Source organism: Hemitrygon akajei, chromosome 2, assembly GCF_048418815.1.
Source record: "Hemitrygon akajei chromosome 2, sHemAka1.3, whole genome shotgun sequence".
Taxonomy (NCBI): domain Eukaryota; kingdom Metazoa; phylum Chordata; class Chondrichthyes; order Myliobatiformes; family Dasyatidae; genus Hemitrygon; species Hemitrygon akajei.
In genome coordinates, this window is record NC_133125.1 from 34796879 (window position 1) to 34813904 (window position 17026).

The following is a 17026-nucleotide window of genomic DNA, read 5'->3' on the forward strand; positions in this document are numbered from 1 at the left end:
TGCCACGTCACCACAGAATACTAGCTGCCTTTCTATCTTTTTTACATGCTAAGCTCAACAAGCTTCCTTTTATATACCTACCATGAATTTTAAAGTTGGTTATTTTTATTCAGTATTAAAGTTGGTAAGTATGCAAACACCAAAATACAGATGCATTTTTGTACATAGCCTGAAACTGTACAAGGAGTATGTAAAATACGTTTTCCGCACCAATAGAGAGACAGCCAGTGCAGATTGATCTCACAGAGAGGAGTGATGCTCTATCACAAAGCTGCAGACCCTGGTTTTCCACACTACATTGATCAGGCATTGCAGGTTAACACTTTTCAAACATCATTTCTTGTTGATACTACCTTACGTTTCGTGTATCCAAAAAGGAGTCACACCCCATGCTGCCAGCTACTTCAGAGATTATATGAATAATACCCTCATCGTTTTTAAAATGATTTTGCAGTTTGAAGCAACTTTTTCACGTAATGGAGTGGAAACGTGAATACTGGAGAAATTAGAAGGAAGAAGTTGTGCAGAATCTCGTTATTGAAAATAACAAATACATAAAATAAATAATAAAAGAAAACAATTAAATTCTATAAATATGAAGCAAAGGTAAACTATTTAGATTTGTTATGGAGGAGAGCAAAACTTGTGAGAAATAGCATCACAACAAATGGATTTGGTCAAGATTATTCAGAAACAAACAAAGTTTAGGAAGCTAATAGTTTTGTTTATTCTTTAGCCGTATATGTTCAGGTGTAAATGGATCTAAATGGAGCACCACTGCAGAGTCTGATGATTTCCTTCATTGTTAAAATATTAAAAAGCAAATCCTATCAATATGCCAACTCAAGATTTTAATGTGGTGGTGGAATTTATATATATGTGTGTCTATCAATTAACTTATTTCTTGATTTTATATACTGTAATTCCTCAGATCGTATCGCACAGAATATTATAAAGTCCCACTTGGAAACATGTCAATATACAGTGGAGGAACTTCAGCAGTTGGCATGGCAGACGCATACATATGAAGAAATTAAAGTTTACCAGAACAAGGTAACCATAGTCTTCAGAGAACATTTACTTTTCTGCTCAGATAAAAAGCATTCGAAGAGTGTACAAGATGGACACCAACAGTTGTATCAGCTAGAAGGTAGCAAATTATAATGATGTTGGTAATGTTATGTTGAAAGACCCACATAAGGCTGGTATACTAATATCTGAATGCTGGGGAGGAAGGGCTTTCTGATAGTTTGCAGAAAATCTGCAGATACGGTGATGCACTTCAATCAATGATGTTGTAACTCACCCACTGTGTTCACTTATCAGTTCCATGCTTTGTGATCACCTGATATGATTTGGAGCGAAGATAACTCTTATGACTCAATTTCGACTCCAGAATTTAACTGGGAATTCCAAAGTAACGCTAACTTGAGAGGAAATGAGAAGAAGAAACTCCTGGTGACATGGCTCTGAGAGCCAGCAAAGTAGCTGCCCTTTCCCCAGTTGAGATGTTGGGGTCTGTTAGGCCAGCCAAGGAAATGCAGGTATTCCCCCGCTTTTCGAAAGTTTGCTTTACGCCACTTCGCTTTTACGAAAGACCTACATTAGTAGCTGTTTTCGCTAACCGAAAGAAATCCGAAGAGGATTTTACAAAAATAGGCGAAAGTAGTGTTCAGCGCTTGTTTTGCAGCGAGCCGTTATAGAGGCAGCGCGCACCCCGAGCAGCGAGAGTGGCGCCACCAAGCTCCTTCCCCGGGAACTACACTCAGCATCTCAGCATCAAGCCGCCATAGCTTTGAACTGTGTCTGTGAACATCTCCGATTTCTCTCGATTTATTTTGTGCATCCATTAGCAAGATATGTCCTAAGGTATCAGAAAAGCCTTTAGAGAGCTCATAAGGGTGTTATGCTTAGTGTAAAACTGGATGTAATTAAGTGTTTCAGTCGTGGTGAATGAAATAAAGACATTGTGCGTGCGTTGAACTTGCCTGCGTCCACCATTTGTACTATTTACACGCAGAGAGAAAGAATCATGGAAGCTGCCAATATTGCTGTTGGTTCTGCTAGTAGCAAAGTAGTCTCTTTTAGTTGGCATCCAGTAATGGATAAAATGGAAAGTCTATTACTTGAGTGGATCGTTGGGTGTACAAAGCGTGGTGTTCCGTTAAGTTATCTTATAATTAAGGAGAAATCAGTTGATGTTTTTAATAAGCTGAAACAGAAAGCACTGGATGATGGTGATGAAAGTGGTGCCAAAGTGGAATTTAAAGGTAGTCATGGGTGGTTTGGTCGGTTTTTGAGGCAAGGCCAGCTTCATAGTTTAACGTTTACTGGAGAGAGTGCTTCGGCTGATACTGAAGCTGCCGAAACGTTCCCAGAAGAACTGAAGAAAATAATTACAGAAGGTGGTTATTTGTGTAAGCAAATGTTTAACTGCTTTTACTATATGTTAGTGTTATTTTAGGTTTTATATGTTATTTGGTATGATTTGGTAGGTTATTTTTCCCATATAAAATAATGGTAATTGCTTCTTCGCTTTAAGCCATTTTGGCTTACAAAAGGTTTCATAGGAACACTCTACTTTTGGATAGCGGGGGAAACCTGTACCCTTCTTTACTGGTAAGAGGAAGGGGCCTGCTGCTAGAACAAACATAGAAAACCTACAGCTCAATACAGGCCCTTCGGCCCACAAAGTTGTGCCGAACATTTCCCTACCTTAGAAATTACTAGGGTTACCCATTGCCCTCTATTTTTCTAAGCTCCATGTACCTATCCAAAAGTCTCTTAAAAGACCCTATCGTTTCCACCTCCACCACCATTGCCACCAGTCCATGCCATGCACTCACAACTCTCTGTGTAAAAAAACTTACCCCTGACATCTCCTCTGTACCTACTCCCCAGCACCTTAAACCTGTGGCCTCTTGTGGCAACCATTTCAGCCCCGGGAAAAGGCCTCTGACTATCCACACAATCAATGCCTCTCATCATCTTATACACCTCTATCAGGTCACCTCTCATCCTCCGTTGCTCCAAGGAGAAAAGGCCGAGTTCACTCAACCTATTATCATAAGGCATGCTCCCCAATCCAGGCAACATCCTTGTAAATCTCCTCTGCACTCTTTCTATTATTTCCACATCCTTCCTGTAGTGAGGTGACCAGAATTGAGCATAGTACTCCAAGTGGGGTCTGACCAGAGTCCTATACAGCTGCAACATTACCTCTCGGCTCCTAAGTTCAATTCTACGATTGATGAAGGCCAATAAACTGTATGCCTTCTTAACCACAGAGTCAACCTGCACAAATGCTATGGACTCTGACCCCAAGATCCCTCTGATCCTCCACACTGCCAAGAGTCTTCCCATTAATGCTATATTCTGCCATCATATTTGACCTACCAAAATGAACCACTTCACACTTATCTGGGTTGAAGCCAGGTTGTAGTAGTTGCACAGTGTCACGGCTAGAACAAAGGATGATTCATGGATACAATATTGGAAAAGGTTTAATAACCTAAGAAGAGCAAGTATGGTGATACAGTCACCTATATAATGATGCCTCTATCTCTTTACTCTGCCTTTTCTGTCACTTCATTGCACGCACCAAATTCTTCTTATCTATACTGTATGTGCACTAATCCTTTATCACATCCCCATCAGTCCAGCCACCACTAACATCCACATTCTTCTTTAATTATGCCACGTCTCTGGCATCGGTCTCAGCCCAATGCCATCTGTAGACATTTTTCTCACTTATTAGCTTCTCCCTTCTCTCCTTGTAGGAGAAGGGAATGCAGAACTGGAGGACGGGAAAGGGAACTAGAGGTGGCCCTCTATGCATTTAACAGAGGTCGAGGTAGTAGAGATTAATGGAGTCTTTCCATGTTTGACTATCAGTGATCTGAATATGTTTTCCTTATAACTACCTCAACTCAGAAAATTATGTATCATCCTGTACATGGCAAACACCATGCACTCATATTGATGATATCAGCAATAAGGGAGACAAGATCATAGTCATAATGATTACTTACAACATTGTTATGTTGGTGTTTCTACTTTCTGCCCTTAAGCTCATTAAGTGCCTTCAAGCCCAAATAGGATTTAATGCAAGACAATGATTCCTCAGAGGAGATAATTCCTCAGACCATGAACCAGTTTAGGTGAAATTAGTGAAGTAAGTAATTGTGCCTCATGCACCACGAGAAGCTGGAATAGCTGGGGAAGGCCTCCCAGTGCAGGAGATCTGTGGTGGTACCGGCTGTACATGATCACAGGCACGGCACCCTGTTTCAATGGGAAGGCCTCCCAGTGCAGGAAATCTGTGGTGGTACCGGCTGTACATGATCACAGGCACGGCACCCTGTTTCAATGGGAAGGCCTCCCAGTGCAGGAGATCTGTGGTGGTACCGGCTGTACATGATCACAGGCACGGCACCCTGTTTCAATGGGAAGGCCTCCCAGTGCAGGAGATCTGTGGTGGTACCGGCTGTACATGATCACAGGCACGGCACCCTGTTTCAATGGGAAGGCCTCCCAGTGCAGGAGATCTGTGGTGGTACCGGCTGTACATGATCACAGGCACGGCACCCTGTTTCAATGGGAAGGCCTCCCAGTGCAGGAGATCTGTGGTGGTACCGGCTGTACATGATCACAGGCACGGCACCCTGTTTCAATGGGAAGGCAGCACTGAAAATCCAAGTGCTTTTCCACTATTGCCTGGTGCCACTGCAGCAGATTTGTAAGATGATCAGATTTGCAGTCTAGGTATCAGCCTTCAGCCTTGCCCACTTATGCATGGCTCATTGTGAGTTCCTGCAAATGACCCCAGCAAAGATCCAGAAGAAGCTGAGGGTGATGCACGAGCACCAGGTTCTGTTGGTAGCAAGTTCCAAATGTCTGCCACTACCTAAAGTAGCACATTAAACCTTTCGAATCTTACGTGTTGAGGAATTGAGGAAGATCATCCTTTGCATGAAGACTCAGTTAGATGTGCCCTAATGCAAGCTGCATCCTTCCACTGTTCAGTTCACTCTTCTGGGGCTTTGGCTGTTTCTGTATCTATAGTTCTTCTCATATTGGGATTGAGAGATGAGGAGCCAGAAGGAGCCTGGCTTCTTTTGTTTTACACTTCTGGTGCATTTGTCTCAAATGTTACATGCATTATCACACGCTAACATTTCCAGGAATGAATGTTGCTAACATAAAGAGTATCATGAGACCTTGGTGTGCAACCCATGATGTTCTCCCAGGTTTTCACATTGGTAAGGCAGTGAAACTACTGATTTTCACTATAATTATGCAGTGAAATTGACAGAAACTTTGGGAAATCTGTGTTTGAATTTTTAACACCAAAACCCCAATGTCAACACCATAATGCATCGCTACAGGATCTGTAATTTTCATCCTTTTCTGACAATATAGAGGAAAAATAATTGATATGTTGCTTACAAACTAGTCCTGCTACAAAGTATGCTGAAAATCATATAGTTGATTGCATGATGATTGTGAATTTATAATAACATACGAAGTGATAATTACTGGGTCTGATGTTTAAATTATATGCACAAGTGCTGTAATTACCTTCACAAATATTTCAAAGCAAGAAATTTTAATTTGATTTTACTTCAAGACTTGATTTAGTCTTCTCTGATATTCACAGATATATACTCCAATCCTTATTTGGAGTTAGGAATTGTGCATTTTCTTCCTTGTCATCTGTGAATCTATAATAGGATTGGTTGCCCATCCTAGAACTTACAAAGGACAGCAGCAAAGGCAGGAAATGGGGAATCTTCAGTGCAGAAATCATATGACCTTTGAGAGCATTTTTCTCCAAGATCATCAATGGTCATTGTTCCTTCATCACTAATGTAAATATGAGGCTTTTCTGCCTATAGGTGGACAATAATGATTTTTGGTCACCTGTAGTGTAGTGAGGTATGAAAACTGACAATGATCACTTACTTAATACTGAACTCACTCTTGTTGTGCCTAACTATGATGGGTTCATGGTGATTTTGTGCAATTTCTCAAGTTCACTTAAAATAATTCAGTTAATTATCTGTGGTAAAAGTTTATGACTTATAGTATAAGACTGCAATATTACTGAAAGGAAGTAAATAGTAGATGGACTGGCAGATAAAGCATATGCAGCCCACTCTATGTGTAAAAAAAAACTTGAATTGTAATTAAATATTTGAAGAGAAATTATTTTGTATGTTGTTTGCTCCAAACGTATATTCAAGATTCAGATTTGAAACAAAAAAATAGGAACTGCATAAAAGTGTGTTAAAATATATAAAGGATAATCCTTTACCACAATGAGCCGAAATAACAACAAACAAAGTAGGTCAGCAGAGTAGAGGACAGCAGGTCCTCTAAGGAGAGGAAAATATTTCAGAAAACTGACCACGTATCAGAACCATCAGAATGTGAATATATTTAAGTTGCAGAGAAGCTACAGTACATGAAAGGGATGGAGAAAATGATGGAAATGGCTGCAATAGGATGAAGATCAAGCAAAACTGAACGAAGCTAATGGTCGTGGTGCCAAACGTGTTAGGACTGGGAAATCCTGTTAATCACTACTGTTTGTCATAGACTTCTTCCTTTGTTTTGCTTTTTGGTTTTAGTTTTTTACTTTTTGAAAATAAATAACAAGTATAATCTGAAGGTTAATTATTATTTCTGATCATTCCTGTCATAAAGGAGTAATTGAATTAAAGTAATAAACAGCAAAGGTAAATTTAATTTTAGTCTGGCTTTAAGAAGGTCTTTCTTGAAGAAACGACAAGAAAATCTAGAAGCAGAGAAAGGAAATGTAACAGAAAATAGATCAATATAGAGAAATCAATGGTTAAAAGTTGCTATTGATATAATTTAAGCAACATTTTAACTGCTCATTCTCTCTAAACATCTCCTAGGACTCTTAGCAAAACCAAAGCATCACTCAGGAACAATAACCCAGCTCTCTCTCTGTATTTTGCTCCAGCTGCGTTTGCTCCATTTGGCAAATGTTTCTGACACATGCAAAATATTCTGTGCAATTTTGTTTCTCTTCTCCATTACTGTAACCTTTTTCTCTCTCAAAAGGTGAGGGAAGTCATATGGCAGCAGTGTGCAATTCAAGTCACGCATGCAATTCAGTACGTAGTCGAGTTTGCCAAACGCATAACAGGGTTTATGGACTTGTGTCAGAATGATCAAATTCTCCTTCTCAAATCAGGTATGAGTTACAAATTTACTTGAATGATGCATAATATTCCATTGTTCATTGCAGCTAGCACTTAAAGGGCAATGCCAGCACAGTGGTAATTATTGCAACTGTTTGATCTAAGTACTATACATACAGAACCAATGATAATGATTGAATCAGTGACTTGATCATTTCCTGTGATTTCAAAATTTAATCTTTCACTTGATTTTGTTAGAACTCAACACCAAAGTGCTGAATCCAATTATTCTAGTGTAAACCTAATGGCTGCCCTGGCATGAACTCTTTTTCACTCAATCCTTAAACTGTATCAGAAAAGTCTCAGCAAGACTGCCTGATTATTCTTTTCTGAACAAGTACACCTTCTGGAGTAATCCTAAACCACCGAGTCTAGGAAAGTTTTGGGGTTTAATTTCTCCTACTGTGCTCAATTAGCCAGTGGACAAAGTGTCAGCTGCAAAGCGATAAAGGTTAAAATCTGAAATGCACTGTCTCAAAGGATAATGGAAGCAGATTTAATAGTAACTTTAAAAAGAATAATTAGACATGAACTTAAAAGGGAAAGGAACCGTAGAACAATGGAGTAAGTACAGAGGAATTCAACCACAGGGAGGCTGCACAGGCATGAAGGCAAGATCAGTCGTATGTGCTGGGTGATTCTTATTTAAACTTCTATTCACTTTACCTACTGATAAGATGATCTGCACCTCATTTGAATAGCATTCTTGGCATGAATAATTAGATGCAGTACCTTAAGACAAAGAACTACATCGCTATAGATTATATTAGATTAGATAGACACTTCATTGATCCCAACGGAAATTAGAGTGGCCAGGAGCATTACAAGTGCACAGATATACAAATATACAAATCTCAGAAGAGAAGTATCCATTGAGGACATTTACAGCAGCAGGTGTGTTTAAATAAGATGGCCTGGACGATCATCGGGGATACCAGTCACCCCAGCCATAAACTGTTTCAGCTGCTTCTGTCTGGCAAACAGTACCGCAGCATTAAAGCCAGGACCAACAGCAAGCCATCAGAGTTATAAATTCACATGTCTGTACATTACAACGGAGTCATAACACAGAGATTTTCACTCCCTCACGTTCTGGAATGGATGTAAGATTTAAATAAATTCAATTCATGTAAGAAAGAATTAAAAATGTTACCTCAAACAGTCTAACAAGAAGGGGTCATCACTTCCCTGGCTATAGGTTGACTCATAGAGCTTTAGGCCATAAGAGTTATTTGCCTAGAAACAGGTCATGTAGACACATGATTTTGTGAATGTGCAATTAAACTGCAGTGAGAAACAAAACCAAAGGAAAAATCATGTGCAGGAAGTTGAACAAATTCTAAAATTTGCTTTTTATATCCTTCATGGGTCGGGCAGGCTGAAGCAGAGACTCAGGCACACGCAGTCCAATGAATCCAGTGACATCCATTTTCCACTGAGACAAAAGCAGGTTTCATTGTTTTTAAGAAGTGTTGAAGCTCCTCATAAGTGGGCTTGCTCAAGTGAGTCACAACCTATGGAATGCAACAATAGTCCAACCACAGAATAGGTTTCATTAACAAAATGTTGGAGGAACTCAGCAGGCCGGGCAGCATCCATGGAAAAAAAAGCACAGTCGATCATTTGGGCCGAAACCCTTCGGCAGGACTGGAGAAAAAAGTTGAAGAGTAGATTTAAAAGGTGGGGGTGGTGGGGGAACAGGAGAGGGAAACACCAGGTGATAGGTGGAACTTGGAGGGGGAGGGATGAAGTAAAAAGCTGGGAAATTGATTGGTGAAAGAGACAGAAGGCCATGGAAGAAAGAAAAAGGGGGGAAGAGCACCAGAGGGAGGTGATGGGCAGGCAAGGAGATGTGGTGAGAGAGGGTAAAGGGGATGGGAAATGTTGAGAGGGTGGGGGCCATTACCGGAAGTTTGAGAAATCAATGTTCATGCCCTCAGGTTGGAAGCTAACCAAACAGAATATAAGGTGTTGTTCCTCCAACCTAAGTGTGGCCTGATCACAACAGTGGAGGAGGCCATGGATAGACATATTGGAATGGGAAGTGGAATTAAAATGGGTGGTCACTGGGAGATCCCGTTTGTTCTGGCAGATGGAGCGTAGATGCTCAGCGAAGCAGTCTCCCAATCTACGTCGGGTCTCACCAAAGTACAGCAGGTCACACCGAGGGCACTGAACACAGTAAATGTATTATAAACCCACTGGCTCTTACAGCTACCTGGACTATACCTCTTCCCACCCTGTTACTTGTAAAGATGCCATCCCCTTCTCTCAGTTCCTCCGTCTCGGCCACATCTGTTTTCAGGTTGAGGTTTTTCATTCCAGAATGAAGGAGATGTTCTCCTTCATCAAAGGAAGAGGCTTCCCTTCCTCCACCATCAATGCTGCCCTCAACCGCATCTCTTCCACTTCGCACATGTCTGCCCTCACCCCATCCTCCAGCTACCCTACCAAGGATAGGGTTCCTCTTGTCCTCACCTACCACCCCACCAGCCTCAGCATCCAGCACTTAATTCTCTGTATCTCCAATGGGATCCCACCACCAAGCATATCTTTCCCTTCCCCCCACTCCCACTTTCTGCTTTCCACAGGGGTTACTCCCTACTCCCTTGTCCATTCATCCCTCCCCACTGATCTCCCTCCTTTTCCCTCTCTCACTTCATCTTTTTGCCCACCCATCACCTCCCTTTGGTGCTCCTCCCCACTTTCACTAATCAGCTTCCCAGCTCTTTACTTCATCCTTCCCCCTCCAGTTTTCACCTATCCCCTGGTGGTTCTCTCTCCCCTCCCCCCACCTTTTAAATCTACTCCTCAGCTTTTTTCCCTTCAGTCCTGCCGAAGGGTTTCGGCCCAAAACATCGACTGTACTTTTTTCCATGGATGCTGCCTGGCCTGCTGAGTTCCTCCAGCAACTTGTGTGTGTGTTGCTCAGATTTCCAGCATCTGCAGATTTTCTCTTGTTTGTGGTTTCATTAAGTAGTGTACTTACTCAGCTCTTCTCATTTCCCCACCCTGCTTACCTGACTGCATCCTTCCAAATAACTGTTTCCCTTTAGCTCCCAGTCCAGTATAAACTTGATCTACCACATTTATCCCAACCATTGGTTCACTAACTTCTCCTATGCCACAACTGAATCCCCGATTCACTTGATTTCCCTTATATACAGCACATTGGCAAAACAGGTCAAGAACATGCTTTCCAACCCATCCTGCCCATTTAGTACCACGTGAGGCCTGGAGTCTCATGCACCATTGACCTTCCCATCTTCAGGCCCTTCAACAAACTGTTGGCCTGCTGCACTCCAGTTGTTTAATTCTGCTAAACACATAAGTGCAATTCGATGTCAAGGCAATTCCCTCCAGAACAAGTATGAAAAAGGGATAATAAAGTGGAAAAAAAGTTAATAGTCATTTCTAAGCAACTGGAATATTAAAACATAGAACACAGAAATCTACAGCACATTACAGGCCCTTCGGCCCACAATGTTGTGCCAACCATGTAACCAACTCTAGAAACTGCCTGGAAATTACCCTACCGCATAGCCCTCTATTTTTCTAAGCTCCATGTACCTATCTAAGAGTCTCTTGAAAGACCCTATTGTATCCACTTCCACCACCATTGCCAGCGGTGCATTCCATGCACCCACCACTCTCTGTGTGGAAAAACTTACCCCTGATACCCCCTCCGTACCTACTTTCAAGCACCTTAAAAATATGCGTCCTTGTGTTAGCTAAATAAGTAAAAGTTAGACATACATAATTGCACTGGAAGTATTTAAGTTTTGGCCTGTGTGTTAATCATTAACAGATAATTTAATAAGACTGAACTTTCATATTATGCTACTATATATTCAATGAAACAAAAATCCACATGGTCCTTGCCTCATTAGATTACCAACATACATTTCATCTCTGCATGTGAATTATGCATTCACTGCACCAGGAAGGAGGGAATTAAAATAAAATACAACAGAAATATTCCTCAGATGGAGAAAGAAACAGTGATAACTTTTTATTTGAACATTTTGACTTTTAGAGCAATGACCTCCCATCAAAGAGTGTAGGAATTTGACAAGTTTTACAATGGTTTGTATTCTTCCATTTCAACTTTGAAACTGGCTCATTAAACAGGAAATCATCATTCATTGCTTCAGCTCTCTTCCAGTGTTTGAACTGTAAGTTTTGAGTCAGTCGTTTTTGTCCCTCCATTTTTTACATTTTAATAATTCTCAATGGAGTAATTCCAATTAAAAGATGTCCAGTACTTTAATCAGCTGAGTTTTCATTTAGGAAGCTGATCAAAAGTTAGCAGTTTGTTGGGAATGCTATATTACTTTGACTTCATCAGTAACCTAGGTTAGTTTTGTTCTATCTGTTTTACTGTCACGTCATCGTTCAATTTAATAACTGGGCTGTCTCTGTATCCTAGGGTGTTTGGAGGTGGTGTTGGTCAGAATGTGCCGTGCCTTTAACCCACTCAACAACACAGTGCTTTTTGAGGGAAAATATGGAGGCATGCAAATATTCAAAGCTCTTGGTAAGGCAAGGCTTTTCAACTCATCATGATTTGAAATTTTTGCTGTCACAAATTGAATTAACTTTCCTTACAGGATCCTACTAAGAAGCACCAGGTCATTGTCTCCCATACCATCACTGACCTTATTAACTCTGTGTATCTCCCATCCACTGCCACCAACCTCATAATTCACTCACCCACCCCACCTCCCATTTCTACCTCCTATCCAAGACCCACAAACCTGCCTGTTCAGGTAGACACATTGTTTCTGCTTGTTCATGTCCCACTGAACTGATATCTGTATGCCTCGACTCAGTTTTATTGCCCCTAGTTCAGTCCCTTCCTACCTACATCTATGATACTTCACACACTCTTGATCTTTACAATGGCCCCAAGCATCTTTTTTTCAGTATGGATGTCCAGTCCCTATACACTTCCATCCCCCACCAGGAAAGTCTCAGAGCTCTCTGTTTCTTTCTGGACACCAAACCCAACCAGTTCCCCTCCACCACCACTCTCCCCCGTCTGGTGGAACTTGACCTCACTTCTTCAACCAAAAGGTGTAGCCGTGGGTACACACACAGGTCCCAACAAAGTCTCGTTTTTGTCGGCCATGTGGAACAGTCTATGTTCCAAGTCTACACTGGTTTCACTCCTCCACTTTTCTTTCGCTACATAGATGACTGCATTGGTGCTTCCTCCTGCACCCAAGTGGGTCTCGTTGACTTCATTAAATTTGCTTCCGACTTCCACCCTGCTCTCAAATTTACCTGGTCCATTTCCGACACCTCTCCCTTTCTTGATCTCTCTGTCTGTATCTTTGGAGACAGCTTATCTGCTGGTGTCTATTATACACCCACTGACTCTCACAGCTATCCGGACAATACCTCTTCCTACCATGTCACTTGTAAAAATGCCATCCCCTTCTCTCAGTTCCCCCATTTCCACTGCATCTGCTCTCAGGATGTGGCTTTTCCTTCCAGAATGAAGGAGATAGCCTCTTTCTTCAAAGGAAGCCACTTCCCTTCCTCCACCATCAACACTTCCCTCAACTGCATCTCTTCCCGCCACCCCACCAGGTATAGGGTTCCTCTTGTTCTCACCAGTCTCCGCATCCAGCACATAATTCACCATAACTTCCGCCACCTCCAACGGGATCCCACCACCAAGCACATCTTTCTCTTCACCCCCCCCCCGCCCACCAATTTCTGCTTTCTGCAGAGATCACTCCCTACGTGACTCTCTTGTCCCTTCGTCCCTCCTTACTGATCTCCCTCCTGACATTTATCCTCACAAGCGAAACAAGTGTACACAAGTGCAGTGTGGAGGATCAGAGGGATCTTGGGGTCCATGTCCATAGGACACTCAAAGCTGCTTCGCCGGTGGACGGTGTTGTTAAGAAAGCGTCTGGTGTGTTGGCATTCATCAACCGTGGGACTGAGTTTAGGAGCTGAGAGGTAATGTTGCAGCTATATAGGACCCTGGTCAGATCCCACTTGGAGTACTGTGTTCAGTTCTGGTCGCCTCACTACAGGAAGGATGTGGAAATTATAGAAAAGGTGCAGAGGAGATTTACAAGAACGGTGTCTGGATTGGGGAGCATGCCTAATGAGAATAGGTTGAGTAATCTTGGCCTTTTCTCCTTGGAGTGGCGGAGGATGAGAGGTGACCTGATAGAGGCGTACAAGATGATGAGAGGCATTGATCGTGTGGATAGTCAGAGGCTTTTCCCAGGGCTGAAATGACTGACATGAGAGGGCACAGTTTTAAGGTACTTGGAAGTAGGTACAAGGGGAATGTCAAAGGTAAGTTTTTCACAGGGAGAGAGTGGTGGGTGCGTGGAATGCACTGCCAGCAAAAGTGGTGGAAAAGTGGTGGATCTTTTAAGAGACTCTTACATAGGTACATGGAGCTTAGAAAAATAGAGGGCTATGCAGTAGAGAAATTGTAGGCAGCTTCTAGAGTAGGTTACATGTTCGGCACAACATTGTGGGCTGAAGGGCCTGTAATGCGCAGCAGATTTTCTGTTCTATGTTTCTGTGTTCTACCTGTCCCTTCACCTTCTCCTTCACTACCATTCAGGGTCCCAAGCAGTCCTTCCAGGTGAGGCGACACTTCACCTGTGAATCTGTTGGGGTCATCGACTGTATCCAGTGCTCCCGGTTTCCCGTATATCGGTGAGACCCGATATAGATTGGCAGACTGCTTTGCCGAGCACCTATGTTCCATCCACTAGAAAAAGCAGGATCTCCCAGTGGCCACCTATTTTAATTCCACTTCCTAATCCCATTCTGACATGTCTGCCCACGGCCTTCTCCACTGTCGTGATGAGGCCACACTCAGGGTGAAGGAGCAGCACCTTGTGCTCATTCTGGGTAACCTCCAACCTGATGGCATGAGCATCAATTTCTCGAACTTCTGATAATGCCCCTCCTTCGCCATTCCCAATTCCCTTTTCCCTTGCTCACCTTATCTCCTTGCCTGCCCATCACCTCTCTCTGGTGCTCATCGCCCTTTCTTTCTTCCATGGCCTTCGGTCCTCTCCTGTTAGATTCCCTCTTCTCCACCCTTGTATCTCTTTCCCTGATCAATTTCCCATCTCTTTTCTTCCCCCCCTTCCCCCCTTGCAGTTCCACCTATCACTTTTTCTTTCTTCCTCTCCTTTTCCCCACTGTCTATCTCTGACTGCTCACCTTTTTCCCTCCAGTCCTGCTGAAGGGTCTCGGCCAGAAAGGACAATTGTACTCTTTTCTACGGATGCTTCCTGGCCTGCTGAGTTCCTCCACCATTTTGTGTGTGTTGTAAATGCTGTTGTGCTTCTGAGTACAGCTTTGCAACAAACAGGTTTTTCACTTCTTCGTTTTCCTCCTAAAGCCACAACTCCTCGTTTTGTTTATGCCTCTGAGAAGAAGGCCAGCTTGCTTTTATACTTCAATAGCACTTTGTAAACAGTCACTGTCTTGTAAATTGTAAATAGTAATTCCCTTCCAAAGTGAAATGTTGTCCAGTGAGTATATATGATAGAAGTTCTTTTATCCTTTCATCTGGAATTGCATCTGTGCCAAATGTTTTAATACTATCAATGCAGACAATACCTTAGAGTAAGCACATATGATATTGACAAGAAAGCAGGAATGGCTAGCATGCTATTTTCACACTCTTCAGTGCACTGTCTGCAAAGTACAGAGTACTTCCAATGTGGTGGTATTTAACTGCACATCCACAACTATGTAGGATTGCATTGGGATGATGATGCAGGGCAGTACATTGAGATTCAGTTGAGGAATCCATGAAATGTATTATTTCACTGGTGATGCACCGTAATGTTCTGGACCCAGAGAGCCTCCACCATTATCCATCCTTCAGGTTGAGGCACACTACAGAAATAAAATAGTATAATGGTTTCTTCTGTACAAAGTGACTGACATTTAACTCATCTACCTCCCTGTACCTCCTGCTAGTATCCTGGCTGTCATATTGGCATTAACAAATTGACAGAAGGAAATGAGTGATGTTGACTCCTTAGAACCAGGGAGTCTTTATTGACATGGTCTGTGAACAGCTCCCCTTCTGATCCAGATCGTTAATTATTTTCACACACATGCACACGGCCTTTTGAGGACCCCAGAATTTTTGACCGAATGCTCACCTTTTCCAATGATTCTGCACATCAGCTCCATGAATAATCTAAATTTCTCCCAACCACAGCTCTTCAAGGTCTTGAAGCACTTCTACCTGTTTGATGTGATATATGAAAACCTATTATTTTCTGAGGTGTCAACTTGCCAGATGACTGTTCCAATAATTCAATGCAGAAAAAAAGACTGATATTTCGACATGAATATCAGTGAAAACATGTCAATCATGCACATTTCGGATGGATTTTTATGTCAATGTTTTTGAGCAGTTATCTTATTATTGGTATTTGTTTCCCATACAGGATGTGATGATCTAGTGAGCGCTGTCTTTGACTTTGCTAAAAGTTTATGTTCCCTTCAGCTGACTGAGGAAGAAATAGCTCTTTTCTCAGCTGCTGTGCTGATATCACCCGGTAAGTATGTTTACTTATCATACACAAGCAAGACTGAAGCTATTTTTTCAGACCAAATCTTCTGATGTAGAATTGTGGTTAATTTGTTCTTTGAATGGATTTCACTCTAAAGAAAATTAGTTTGTTACCTTACTTCTGTATTCTCTCAACGTACTTCAGATCGACCATGGTTGATGGAACCTAGGAAAGTTCAAAAACTACAGGAAAAGGTTTATTTTGCACTACAGCATGTGATTCAGAAAAATCACCTGGATGATGACACATTAGCAAAGGTAACCATTGAACTGACTCGTTAATCAAGCGGGAGGATAGACGTGGAATGACCTTAAAATGATGTGTTTGGAGTAACTGCAAGTTTCCCAATATTATCAAAACTGACCGCAGGATATGCAGCCCTGTATTTGTAGTTGAAAATAGATGATTCTCTTATTGTGTATTCTAGAGAGATTGACCTGCTATGGTGCTATGGTGTTATATTAAGGATCAAGGGTATCAAATTCATCCTGTTAATAATAACAACAGTGAAATTAGGATACGTATATGAAAGGATATTTAATTTATACTTATGCTATATTATTGTTTTAAGCAAATAATTAAAAACTTAATTTTTATATACATTCTGTAATTCCCATTTTCTTTTTCTCTCTTCTATCATGTATTGCATAGTACTGGGCCGCAAAGTTGCCAAATTTCACAACATATGCCGGTGATATTAAACCTGATTGTGACAATATTTCAGCCCCTTGTGTGGTTTAGTCATTGAATGCACTTACGGCTATGAAGAACCAGGTTACTGTAGAATGTAAACGAATAGATTCAGTATCAAGCTGTCATAGGTTATTAGAACTTTGAACTGTGTTTAACATTCATGTTCATGTGATGTTTTATTATGGGGAATAGTGCATATGTTCTTATCCTTAGATCCCCAGGGGACAGCAAGGTCTAGAAGAGGGATTAAAAACTTCCAGGCAAGGTTTGGGAGAAAATCAAGGAAAGACCAATCCACTGAATAATTCCATTTCATGTCCAATAGGGATGCAGTTGGATCTGAGCCAATAATGTCTGACTCTATTTGTTATGATTATCTTCTGAAGATCCACTGATAAAACTGCCAGATCTAATGCAGTTTGATTTGAACCAGGATATTGAGCTCAGTTAGGTTTGATGGCAGCAAGAAAAATATTGCAATTTGAGCCAATATTGAATTAATTTTCTTATCTCTCTCTT

The 17026-nt window shown here is 41.6% G+C and overlaps 1 protein-coding gene across 2 annotated transcripts in view; it reads left to right on the forward strand.

The window, feature by feature from the left end:
* The window catches only part of rorb (RAR-related orphan receptor B), a 204387-nt gene that overhangs the window by 169407 nt on the left and 17954 nt on the right, over positions 1-17026 (forward strand). For both annotated transcript variants that reach the window (XM_073069918.1, XM_073069912.1), the window contains exons 5-9: positions 932-1053; positions 7093-7225; positions 11662-11769; positions 15689-15799; positions 15959-16071. In XM_073069918.1, coding sequence (XP_072926019.1) covers positions 932-1053; positions 7093-7225; positions 11662-11769; positions 15689-15799; positions 15959-16071 — 587 coding nt within the window. The remainder of the gene's footprint in view (positions 1-931; positions 1054-7092; positions 7226-11661; positions 11770-15688; positions 15800-15958; positions 16072-17026) is intronic.